Source organism: Bubalus kerabau, chromosome 15, assembly GCF_029407905.1.
Source record: "Bubalus kerabau isolate K-KA32 ecotype Philippines breed swamp buffalo chromosome 15, PCC_UOA_SB_1v2, whole genome shotgun sequence".
Classification (NCBI taxonomy): Eukaryota; Metazoa; Chordata; class Mammalia; order Artiodactyla; family Bovidae; genus Bubalus; species Bubalus kerabau.
The window spans coordinates 45,192,362-45,204,811 of NC_073638.1; the positions used below are offsets into that span (position 1 = coordinate 45,192,362).

Below are 12,450 nucleotides of genomic sequence, written 5' to 3' on the forward strand. Positions count from 1 at the left end.
CACCTTCCCCAGATAGGCATCCCCACCACCCTCACTCCAATACTATACAGGCAACTTCTCATAACTGTTTGGATGTGTCCTTAAAACTTCCTGGCGGTAAGGAGGGGGCAGGGTGGGGGATATTTGGGTCCTTAGAATACATCTTTCCATGGAACTGACGGATTGATGCTTGCATTCCCAGAAAAACCATTTAATACCCATGTACTTGCACTAAGCACTAACAAGTATAAGAGTGCTGATACCATAAAGCACTCCCTACTTCCCATCACCACAAAACAGAAAGATCTTATGAGCCTTCATACCCCCAGTGGCTTTGGCTGCTACACACACTTCGCTCTGAGTCTTTGACCTTTAAGTCTCCAGCCTTAGCTGTTCTGCAGGCTGAATTTGCCCCAAACCTGGTCTCTTTCTCATTTTTCATTGCCTAATGGAGTCTCCATCTGGACTTTCCGATAGCGCTCATCTGTTCAAACCCACTGAACTACATAGGACAGAACCCAGGGCCAGAGGGCCAGAAGGCCTGATTTCTGCCACCAGCAGCTGGGTGACCCTGGGTAGGTGTCTTTGGATGTCATCATCCTCATGGGTAAAAATATAGGGAGCATGCGAGAAACTACCCAAGGCTCCCTCCTGACTCCAAAGGGAGTCAACCACCCTCATCTCCCTTCCCCCTTCCAAGGAGCTCCTCCATGCTTTCATGCTGCTAACAATTGCTTCATTCTTCTCCCAGCAAACTAGCACAAAATGTCAGTGTCCAGTTTGACTATTTTCTCTCTCCCTCAAATCCAATCAGTCACCAAATCCTGCAGGATTTCTTGGCAAGCTCATTCACCTCTGTTCACTCCTCTCCACCCATTGACTTGGTTTAGGTCCTAATCTACCGCAATGGGTTATTCCAACAGCACATTCTCATAAACCCCTCCCTGGCTCTCCAACCTGCCCTTCTTAGTTTGGAATCCTCCTGAAAGCACAGCTTTCACCTAGTCTCAAGGTCACCGACATTACATTTAAATTCTTTAACCTCAGCTTTCAAGACCTTCCAGGATCTCTCCCCAGCCTGAGACTCCAGCCTCACTTCTCCCAGAGTCCTCTCCCCATCTCACCCTATGACTCCAGCCCTGCAGGCCACTCATCAGGCTTGTCCTAGTCTTTCAGGTTCTGCTCTTGTTCCTTGCCTTATCTCCAGCACAAAACCATCTGCCTTTCCCCCTTTTACTGAAGGCAACATGGTAACACCACCCAGCTCAAGGCCCTCCTCTGCCACAAACTCTTCCTCAACATCTGCTGAGAGTTGGGTGGAACATAAGGGCTGACGCAGCCCCAGGGCAGCTCAGAGTTTGGAGAGGGTGTGGACAGAGAGACATGCAAAAGATGTGCATTATGTACCACAGCAGAGATAGGAACCGGATGCTACAACAAAAATGACTTGGGGGTTGGGGAGGGAGAGATGTTTCAAGACTTTGATCTGCCTCCTGAAGGATTAGCAAGAGTTCATGCATCTTGCAGAGCAGAGACAAAAGGACTTCCCAGGAAGAGAAAATAGTGTATGTAAAGGCAGAGAGGCACAAAATGTAGAAATTGTTAAGCTACTAGGTTTGGGGAACAGTGGAGATGCAGCTGATGAGTCAAATTATTGCCAACCTCTGTGGAACTCTGAATGCCAAACAAGGATGGTATACTTTATCCCTTTCAGGGGCAAGCCTATCCCATCTTGTCTATACCTTCCATCTACAAATGTGTTACAGAAGCCAAGATTGCTACACAACATGGAACATGATGACTGAAAGCGCTGTGCACAGTGAAAGCCGTGTTCTCGTGTGCATAAATGTGTTTGTGACTGAGAGAGGAAATCAAAGTCAGAATTACAAGGAAGCACCATAGTAAGGACTACCTAGGAGCACTAAATAGAAATCATAAATTTCCCAAAGATAAAGCTGAGAGTGAGCAGCACCTTGGAACTCTCAAAGCCTTGAGGAGATCTAGGTCTAACAGACGCTCTGAGATGGCATCTAGCAGAGTACTCACTGCTTGAGAGATAAGAACGGCCCTCATGAAGATCTGCAAGACCTGGCTTTCAGAGTCTATAAAGGATACAGCCTGCCCTTCTGGGACCAGCAGTGGATTCTGCAGAAACGGAGACACAAAGGTGTCATCAAGTGTTGAAACCGAAGAATGATGCTAGGAAAACAAGTGGAACTGCTCTGAGGAAGGAGGAAGCAGGAAAAATAGTGACTCAGGAAAACACAAAGCTGCCAAGAGTTTCAGCCTAGTTGTGCCCACACCAAGTGATGATAGTGTGACATCTTTTTTTTTTCCTGAGTGATACTTCTTGAATGAGGGTGTTCAGTCTGGGAACTTAATAAACCTTTACGTTTATTGCCTCAACATTTAAATGCCTCAATGGTGCTGTTCATATTAGCTATTCCTTCCCATGTTTTGCAAAAGGGGATCCAGCAGAAGATTTCAAGCAGAAGTGTCATGAATAAATCTATGTATCAGGAAGGAAATGTTTTTGATAGCCAAGTGAAAAACAGCTTCCAAATATTACCGCAAATCTGACAGCCGAAAGGCTACGCAATTCCTTGTCCAAAGCGCAATTCTTTCAGGACTGTTCCTCCCTCCTCACTTCTCCATCTGGCCCCCGAGCCCACAGATGCTGTCTCTCTAGTGTCTCCTACCTGTATCCTCTCTGGGATCCAGCACAGGCCCTAGTCACTTCTATCTTAATTGATCTTCCACTGGGCTTCTCCAACCCCAGGGTCTCTCACCCAGCAGTTTCCATTTGGCCTTCATCAGAATCACAGAGGAATTTGGTAAAAACATGCCAGACCTACTTAATTTGAGTAATTTAAAAGCTCCCTAGGCAATTCTGAGGCTCAGCCAGGTTTGCAAACTTTTTTTTTTAATCCTTGCTGTGGATAAGGGGCTGCACTGCTGAGAACTTCCGAGAAATGCAGAATGTCAGGTTCCACCCCGACCTAGGAATCAGAATTTGCATTTGAACAGGATCCCCAGGTGACTCTTAAGCTTGTTAAAGGTTGACAAGCACTGCTACCAAGTGTTGCCAGATCATTCATTCCACAAATATTTACCGGATTTTCTCCACTGGGCTAGAGGTTTGGGAGGCTGAAAGGGTCAAGGGCCAAGGTCCCAGACTTTAAATTCAGAGAACCATCAATCAATCTCCTGCTTAAAAGCCATTATTGAGGCTCATGATTTCAAAGCCCAGACTTCTCCACCTGGCCTTCATGGGCCGCTGGGAAAAGGTTTCCTCCTCATCACCAGCTTTATTGTCTCTCACTTGCCACTGCAGCCAAGCTGGGCCACTTGCTACTTCTCAGGCTATGAAGTGCTTGCCTGCGTACACAGTTCTCACAGGGCAGGTCACACTCTACCTACCTCTGTCCGGAGAAATCCTTCAAGGTCCACCATGCACTTGTCACCCCCTTCCCGAAATTATCCCAGGTTTTACACAGTCAGATGAAAGATAAATTCCCACAACGCTTTGCTCTTAGCTCCTTCATAGCGTTTATTTCCTTCTACTTGTCAGGCACCTGTAGCACATAGCTGACCCAGTAAAGAGACCATGATGCTGTTTATCTCTGTAGTAGCAATATGCTAATAACTGGCACATCACTGAATCTCAAGTTCAGTGAGATACTGAACTTGAGATTAATAATGTATTATTAATCTAACAATATGTATTATTGTTAGATTACTAACAATAATGTATTATTAAGTATACTAACAATACTAATAATGTAGTATTAACACTAACTATACTAACAATAATGTATTATTGTTACTAACAATACTAACAATGTATTATTAAGTAAAAATTATGAATGAGTGTAGTAAAAGTTCACCAGTCCCCCTCATCTCCCACTTCAAAGTCACCTAAATATGAATTTAAGCAGATTACATACAGACTACCTAAGCCTCAAGTAAAAAAGAAATAACCCCTAAATCAAGTATTTTTTCATGTAGTACAAATAACAATCAAAGACTGAACACGCAGAAGACGAATTTTGTGTACAGCTAACTGCCTTTGTTGGGCATTAAACGTCATAGAATGCAACATAAAATTTGGTAACATTGCAGATTTGTAGTATAATTGATTAAGGAACTGGGAGAAAGAGATATGAGACAGGAACTGAACGAAAATATACAAAGGGAGACAAATAAACATCCAGCTGCTCTAAAAGTAAAAATGCTCTGGATTTGTTTTTTAAGAGGACTAAATGCTGGCTAGAGTGCCTGTTTTGATCTTATGCACACTTTGGAAGCCCTGGTCTTTAAATATATAATCTTATTTTCATCTGAGGAACAACTGAAGGTCTGGAGTCAGGCTGTCATGAAGGAGAGGAACCCTCTTTCAAACAGAACCATCCCCGTCTTGCCGTCTTTTGGGACGCAGTGGCTTGAGGTTTGGAAAAGCATGTTGCATTTTCCCAGATACAGTACAGAGTTGATTTCTGCTAAGGCGTTGCAGCTGGACGCACGCTCTGGGGAACACCGATTTGCTTGGGCAAAACGGACCGTAAGCTTCCCGAACACCTTGGGCTATCTCTCTAGACTACGCCGCTGCTCCAACCGACTGAGCAGAGCTCTGACACACTACACACAGCTGGGATGACCGGCCACCCTGCGCATCTCCAGGGCCATCCCGGCACCTGTAGGGGCGCGGACAGTCCGTAGACTTCGAACAGGACTGGGAGGAGACGCGAAGCAAATCCCCAGGAGTCATATTCTCCTCCCAATCTGGCAAGAGAAGGGGAGGAGGGTCCCCGCCCTCGCGTCTGGGACACACTCGGGGATCTCGGTTCCTAAGGCAATTCCCCTGCGGGGGCTCCCAGTTCAGCCTGCGCAGTGGGCCCGAGGGGCGTGGGGAGAACCCACTGACCTGAGTGCGGGGCTCCTCTCCGGACAGCTCAGGTGTGCGGGCCTTTCACTTGTCCCCCCCACCTCCGAACATAAGAGCCGAGAAACGAGCAGCAGGCCACTGACCCACCGACCAACTAACCGACCAACCAGCGGACCGACCGGCAGCGGCCGCGTTCGGAGCCCACGTGACGGGGGCGGGGACCCACGGGAGACTCGGGAGGCTCGTCCCGAAGCGCCCGCTCTCAGACCGTCCCATCTTCCCCCGGGACCGCCCCTCTGCCACGCCCCCTCCCTCTAGGCTCCGTGGCAGCCCGCAGGGACCCAACCGCCAAGAGTTCCAGTTCCTTAGCGACCTGCCTCGTCAACCCCGCCCCTTCAGACTTGCTCAGCCCCCGCCGGTCCAGCCCCAGCCCCGCCCAGCCCCAGCTCCAGCGCCGCCTCCTAAGACGACTTTACCATTCCCTTAAGCCCCGCCTCTCTCTGGCGGCCACACCCCTAGGAGCCCCGCCCCTGCTCTTGTCACCTCCCTCTCCAGCACCCTTCCGGCCCCGGGTGACGCCTGGCGGTCCTGGGCTCCCGGTTCCCTGGGCTTCTCCAGCCCTTGAGCACCGTTCTTTGGCCATAGGGAATAAAAGCGAAAAGCAGAAAGGGAACTTGTGTCAAGAATTGCAAAAAGAGATGTCATAGAAAGAATGTTTTAGAGGCAGTCCCAGATTCTGGGCCCAGGCGATCTAGTTCAAATTGAGGTTGGCCTGAAGGCAATCTCATTTCTTGTCTCTGAGCGCCCCCAGTTCGGAAGACTGAGTCACCCTAGAATCTGGCCGCTCTCGAACCCCGCGACCTGGAGTGGAGGTCCCTCTAGCGGTCAGCGTCAATCAAAGGCGCCGGCACCCGTTCTTGTGAACAGCTGGAGACAAATAGTCCTGTTCTGTGCCCAGCATTTAGGTAGGGGTTCCACAGGCACAACAAAAGCTTTGCTGAGCACAGGAATGGATTGTAGGATCGGGGCAGGACTGGGCCTTTGGGGACCTAGGCCAAGGCCTTCCCCCGGTGTAGGGCATGAATCCCCTTTGGTGGTACTGCTAGACTGTTGCCCTGTCTGGGCCCACAGGACTTGGTTGCTCAGTTCAGCGGATTAAAATCCCTGTGGGCCTCAGATGGCATCGACACCAAGGACTCTGGCATAGTCCCTAGCTCTGGCAGGAGTCACTACCTCCCTTACCTCAGTTTTTATCTACATTTCTACAGGCTGGATTGTTGATCAACTCCACAAGACACATCTTTTTTTATAGTATCCTGATGGTCTGAAATTACCAGTGTGCCCAGAAGACTTGTACATGTGAACAAAACTTAAGCCACCCTGGCAAACATGAGACTCTGGTCACTGCAGGAACCTGGCCAGAGGCAGGCCAAGGGCAAAGCAGCAGAGGAAGGCTGGGGCCCACAAGAGTTGTGTTACAACAGGACACTCTTCAGTTCTCTTTCACTTCCTTAAAATAGCAGCTCAGAGGCTTTTATAGAGGAGGCTGCCATGGTTCACACGAGTTCATGGGTGTTTCCAAATCCCACATGTTATTGCCCTAGTGGACCCGCAGTCCTCAGAAAATGATAGTCTGTTCTTTAGAACTACACATTACTTTTTAAAAATCATCTTTAAAAATGGTATAAGTCACAGACATTGAAAATAAATTCTGGTTACCAAAAGGGAAAGGGGAATGATAAATAAATTAGGAGTTTGGGATTAGCAGATACACACTAATATATATATATATATATATATATATAAGATAAACAAGGATCTACTGTATAGCCCAGGGGACTATATTCAATATTTTGTAATAACCTATAATAAAAAGATTGTGAAAAAGAAAATACTGCATCACTTTGTTGTACACCTGAAACTAATACAACATTGTATATCAACTATACTTCAATTTTTTTAAAATGGTGTAAATCACTGACTTTCCTGCTTATGCACACTTTGGGACCATTTTGGGGGAGGGAACTTAAAAATCACAGCACTGTCTGGTCCCCTCTCCAGAGGCTCTGATTGAATGGTCTGGGGGTATGGCTTGGCATCAGGATTTTTAAAAGCTCCTCAGGCGATTCTTAGGTGCGGTCAAGTTTAAAACCACTGGTCTAGATCTTAGGACCTTCACTCCTCAGTAAAATCCAACAAGAGACCAGAACTGAAAAGTTCATCTGAAAGAAGCCCAAGAAGTGTCCACAGACCTACATGATTACCCCTGGCTCCCAGAAAACAAAGTACCCTGTTAACAGGGGCTTCCAGGAGAAAATGTCTTAACCTAAAAGGTGATTCTAGCTACAGAAATTTAAGGCATGAGAGTGGGTTGTTAGTGGCAGGTGTGCCCTGCATAACTGTCAAAGCAAAGCCTATCACAGATGAATGGTAGACAGCACACAGGTAGCCTCTCTGCGCCTCCAAAGGCACCATGTATGCAGGATTTATGAGTAATCCCACTCTGATGAATTCCCCTGCTACCCTCATCTGTGAGGCACATTCCTTTTCCCTGTGAAATAGGTAATGTTATTTTACCCATGGGGCAGCAAATGGCCCCCAATCCATGGAATGGGTAATATCACCACATTTATTTATTCATACCTGCCTCATTCCACAATGGATTTGAGCTCTTTGTACCACTCTGTTAGAACTGTGGGTAACTGTGCTATGTCCATGGGCTTAGCAATTCCATTCTGCCAAACAGCTACTCAAATGCTATGGGAAAGAAAAAGAAAAAAACCCCCACCCCTCTCTTCACTGCCTATGGTCCCAGCCCGGGCTTGGCAGAGTTGGAAAACAGCTGCAAACAGAGCAAACCCTCTCATGTGACCAACCTGGGAAGACAGAGGCCCCAGCACATGACACAGACTGGCACCACAGCCTGCACTTGTGACCTGAACCAGCCTGCAGTGAACAAATGTGTGGGAAAGAGTTTGAAGAAGCCCCTCCAGACAGGCCCAGGTGGTCTCTGTCCCCTGTGCCACGTGGCACGCCTGCTGTGGCAGGGAGTCCCTTGCCTGCTATCTGGCATCCATCCAGATTCCAGAATACTTACTGAAGGCCCCAGTGAGTTGGGGATTGTTCACTGTAAATCCAGGCACAGGCAGCACTCCCTGAAACTTTTATGCTGAGGGCATATAGGCAAATAGAACCTGATGAGGTTTATTTGCTTAGTGTCACTTTTATTGTGTTTCAGGCAGGAAGAAAGAAACAGGGGAAGGTAAGGCAAGATGAGTCTACAGAAGGGTCCTCAGCCTTAGGCCGGTTTTCTGGAGGAAGTAGCTTTTCAAAGGCCTATAGGAGGGTCTTGTGCAGGCATGAAACTAGCTAAAGGGGCAGGCCGTTATTTTTAGGCTGAAATGATTAACAAATTGCTGAGAAAAGGTTGGGTGAACAAACATATTTGATGCTTCCTTGGACAATGACAAGATTATGGGCTTTGCGGTCTTTTCTAGCTCTTTCCTTTTGTAGCTTTGGTACTTTGAATGACTCACCGAAACCCTCTGTCTATAAAGGTTTGTCCCCGTCTATCTCGTAAGGGTGAGAGGAGTTCTAACACAGGTGCAGACACTTTATAACTGGAAAGTGGTATTCAAATGGTAATATTTTCACTTTCTTATTACGACCGCCTTGCTTGGTATAGGGACAGTACCAGGGGAAATCAAAATTAAACATCAACAAGAAATATTACTTTACACTATTGATACTATGTATAGAATAGATAACTAATGAGAACATATTGTGTAGCACAAGGAATTCTGCTTAATGCACTGCGGTGACCTGAATGGGAAGGAAGGCCAAAAGGGAGGGGATATGTGTGTATGCAGGGCTGATTCATTTTGCTGTTGTACAGTAGAAACTAACACATTGAAAGCAACTATACTCCAATAAAAATTAATCCAAAAAATAGTACTTTAGTTCAGCAGTGAATAATAGAAGAATATCAATAGGCAACTGTAAAAGAGGAAAGAGCTTGAGCAAAGGCCAGAGGGGAGAAAAGTCAGGAGTATGAGGGTGTGGCCTACATTTCTAATGGCTGAGAAGGTGAGAGTGGGGAGAGTTATTAAAGTACATGCTAAAATGCTTTACTAAAAAGAAAAGTTTGGAAGTAAGCTGGATCAGGATGTGGAAGGCCTTGAGCACCAGGGCGTTGGGATGGGTAATGGAACTTCCTGAAAATTCCTGAATGACAGACTGTCATCTAAGCTCTTAGAAGATACCAAAGGCAACACCATCTAGAAAAGAATGTGTGTGCATCCCCACTTGCAGCCCCTCATCTCCCTGTGTGCCATTAGTGGGATAACATTAATATATTAATACTATAGTATATTGCAGAGGGGCCCTGGCCCCCCATCCTGGAGCACAGCATCCCTGGCCATCTCCCTCCCCACTGTAATGCATCACTGGAGAGGCTGCTTTCTCCTGGTCTGGAGTTTGTAAATCATCTGATTTCCATCATTCCAGGCATAGAGGTGCTTATCTCTGGGGTTGTAATGGATCATGGAGTGACTTCTTGGCCGCCTGGGAAAGAACAAGTTGGGCAGATTCTCTTCCATGATGGTGCCAAGAGGATCATAGACACAGGTGATGCGATGTGGGCCATGGCCTCCAGAACTGTAGACCACATAGAGGACCCCACACAAGAGGAATGAGGCTTCAGCGTCCTGGCTTCTGCATGGAGTGTCCCATGAGTGTTCTACTCCCAGCGTGTCAGGCTCAATTTTCGTGAGAACCAAATGGCTGCGGATGCCTGGCCCTGAGTGGATGGCCCAGAGCCCGTGCTCATCCACAGCCAGGTCAATGTAAGTCGAAGGGGAGTGCTGGTAGGCCAGGGCTCTGCCTGCTCCTCCAAAGAGAAGCATCCGGTCTTCTACAATCTTCTTTTGCAGATTATATTTGATGATCTCATTGGGAGTCCCTTGGCTGTGAAAAAATAGGAAACCTTTGTAGATCACTTGGCCTGTTCCCTGCCAGGAATGTGTTAGAATCAGCTTCCGGGGGGCTGGCTTGGTGCTATCTTCCATGAAGGCCCGTATATTGGCAAATTCCCAGACAGTGTTGTTTCTGGACCCAATGAAGACATAAACCTTTGGAGAGTCACTGACAGCATCTTTCATCCAAGAGCCATCTGTGTCCATCGTCTTCTTCACTATTTTCAGAGACTTTATGCCCATCAGCATATTGTCACAGCCTGGCCACAAAGGAGGAAAAGGAGAGGTTACTTGATGAAGATATGAGATGTCTGCTTTTCTCACAGACTGCTTTTTTTTTCTTCAGTGTCTAATATTAAATTATCACCTAAAGATCAGTCAATGATTGTAGGATTCAATGAATCAAAGATTTTAAAGAATAACTGAGTCTGTGAAGGGAGTTGCTGTGCAGTTATAAGAGCATTCATTAGTCAAGTTAATCAAATCAAGATATAAACAACTATTTGCTGTGTCCTCGGCCCTGTTCACTCTCCAGAGCACTTCAGGTGACACACTGAGTATGGAAGCACCTAATTCAATTGTGTTTGCCAAGATTTTACTAGGTTTCTGCTGTATACTTAGCTTACAGTACTGTCTTAGAACAGTGCTAAGTACTAAGGATAACAATTATAATATCAACCCTACAACTTGAGAAGATGACCTTCCAGGAAGGATTCTGGTTCTTAAACTTACTAGAACATTGTTGTTGTTCAGTTGCTCAGTTGTGTCTGAATCTTTGAGACCCCATGGACTGCAGCACGCCAGACTTCCCTGTCCTTCACTATCTCACTAAATTTGAGTTTGCTCAAATTCATGTCCATTGACTCATTACTCATTTACTCATGAATGCATGCATGTCTTTAGTCAGCCGACTCTGGATACCAACAAAAAGTGAGATACTAAGCTTTTTGATATGAGCTGGGGGTACAATGGACTGGGGTACAATGATAAATTAGGCACGGTTCTTGCTTAATAGGTGCATGACTCTAGATATAAAGCTTAAAATGAATTTTTTTCAAAAAAGAGGACAGAGAAGAGATATATCATTTGATACAGGGGAGAACCTGCCTTTGAGTTAGCCCTTGAAAGATACCTTGAAGGACATTCTGAGAAGGGTAGGAGAAGCTTTCCCAATAGTTAACAAAATTGCATTTGGGAAAGTCCTTCAAGCTTAGTGAAGTAGTACAGTTTTTCATCCAGTATAAGCTAAATCCTTTGTGTATAAAACTAGATGCATAAAACAAACTAGTTGAAACCTGCTCTGTGCCTGGAACCTTGAGGGTGGAGCTAAGGAATATGGATTTAATTCTCCAGGAAGGTACGGAGCTACTGAAGCTTTTGAATAAGAATGAAACATGGCCACTGTTCTACAAGACTAATTAAGCTGGTAGTCACATGTACAATAGATACATGGGAAAGAGACTAAAATCAGGGAAACCAAGCAGAAGGTATTTCTGTAATCCAAACAGGATGAAAGGCTCTAAACTAGGTGGAGGAAGATGGAGTAAAAAGAAGGGGCCTATATTTCTCTAGCTCCTCACTGCCACTCAGACTATTACTTTCTCAAAAAACCCTTCCTTCTTTGATCCTAGATCAATTCAAAGATCTGCCTCTGCCCTTGAGAGCTGTGTGTTGGTGAAAAAAATCTCACATTGGTGCCTACTGGTGTCATTACACTAAGGGGTCTCCAACGTCAACTGAGCCCTAAATATTATACTGCTCTCCATGCTCAACGGCAGCTATCTTAAAGCCCTCCCTTTGCCCCACAACTAGCCCATCAATCCTTCATAATAACAGCTTTACAAACATAAATACTACTAGACATGAACTTCCTCAACTTCCTCCTCCTCACTTATAGACTTTTTCTTCAACTTCTAACCTTGCTGCTGCTGCTAAGTCACTTCAGTCATGTCCAACTCTGTATGACCCCATAGATGGCAGCCCACCAGGCTCCCCCATCCCTGGGATTCTCCAGGCAAGAACACTGGAGTGGGTTGCCATTTCCTTCTCCAATGCATGAAAGTGAAAAGTGAAAGGGAAGTCACTCAGTCGTGTCCGACTCTTCATGACCCCATGGACTGCAGCCTACCAGGCTCCTCCGTCCATGGGATTTTCCAGACGAGTACTGGAGTGAGGTGCCATCGCCTTCTCTGCCTACCCTTGCTCCTCTCCCACATATCTTAGAAGCGGCCGTGTTCATTCCTGCTGTGAAGACTAATTAGTTCACCTGCACTCTTGTCTCATCCTTTCCTGCCTTCTAGATTCCCTCCATGAATGATCCCCCTTTCCATCTCAGATTTCTCCTTCACTACTAGTTCTTTAGCTTGTAAATATCAATTCTCTCACAATTAGACACCTTTTTCAACTTCCTTCACTCTACCATTTTACAGAACTAGATTCTCCTATAGTTTGTACTCTCTGCACCCATTTCTTCACCTCCCATTCTTTCACTTCACCATAGCTTCACAAAAATGACCCTTTATAACATGACCACGGACTTCCTAACTGAAAATTTCAACCTTTTATGTCCGTATCTTAGCTGACCTTTCTGTAGAATGGCAATATTGATTAGTT

At 46.0% G+C, this 12,450-nt stretch overlaps 2 protein-coding genes across 4 annotated transcripts in view; both read right to left on the minus strand.

The window, feature by feature from the left end:
* PPFIBP2 (PPFIA binding protein 2) overlaps positions 1 to 5,119 on the minus strand; it is a 157,225-nt gene extending 152,106 nt beyond the window's left edge. For both annotated transcript variants that reach the window (XM_055548753.1, XM_055548755.1), the window contains exon 1: positions 4,904 to 5,119. The gene's annotated coding sequence lies outside the window, so the exon portion shown is untranslated. The remainder of the gene's footprint in view (positions 1 to 4,903) is intronic.
* A 3,681-nt stretch (positions 5,120 to 8,800) lies between these two features.
* The window catches only part of OLFML1 (olfactomedin like 1), a 42,932-nt gene continuing 39,282 nt past the window's right edge, over positions 8,801 to 12,450 (minus strand). For both annotated transcript variants that reach the window (XM_055548777.1, XM_055548775.1), the window contains exon 3: positions 8,801 to 10,097. In XM_055548777.1, the coding sequence (XP_055404752.1) occupies positions 9,307 to 10,097 (791 nt within the window). In that variant the 3' untranslated portion in view covers positions 8,801 to 9,306. The remainder of the gene's footprint in view (positions 10,098 to 12,450) is intronic.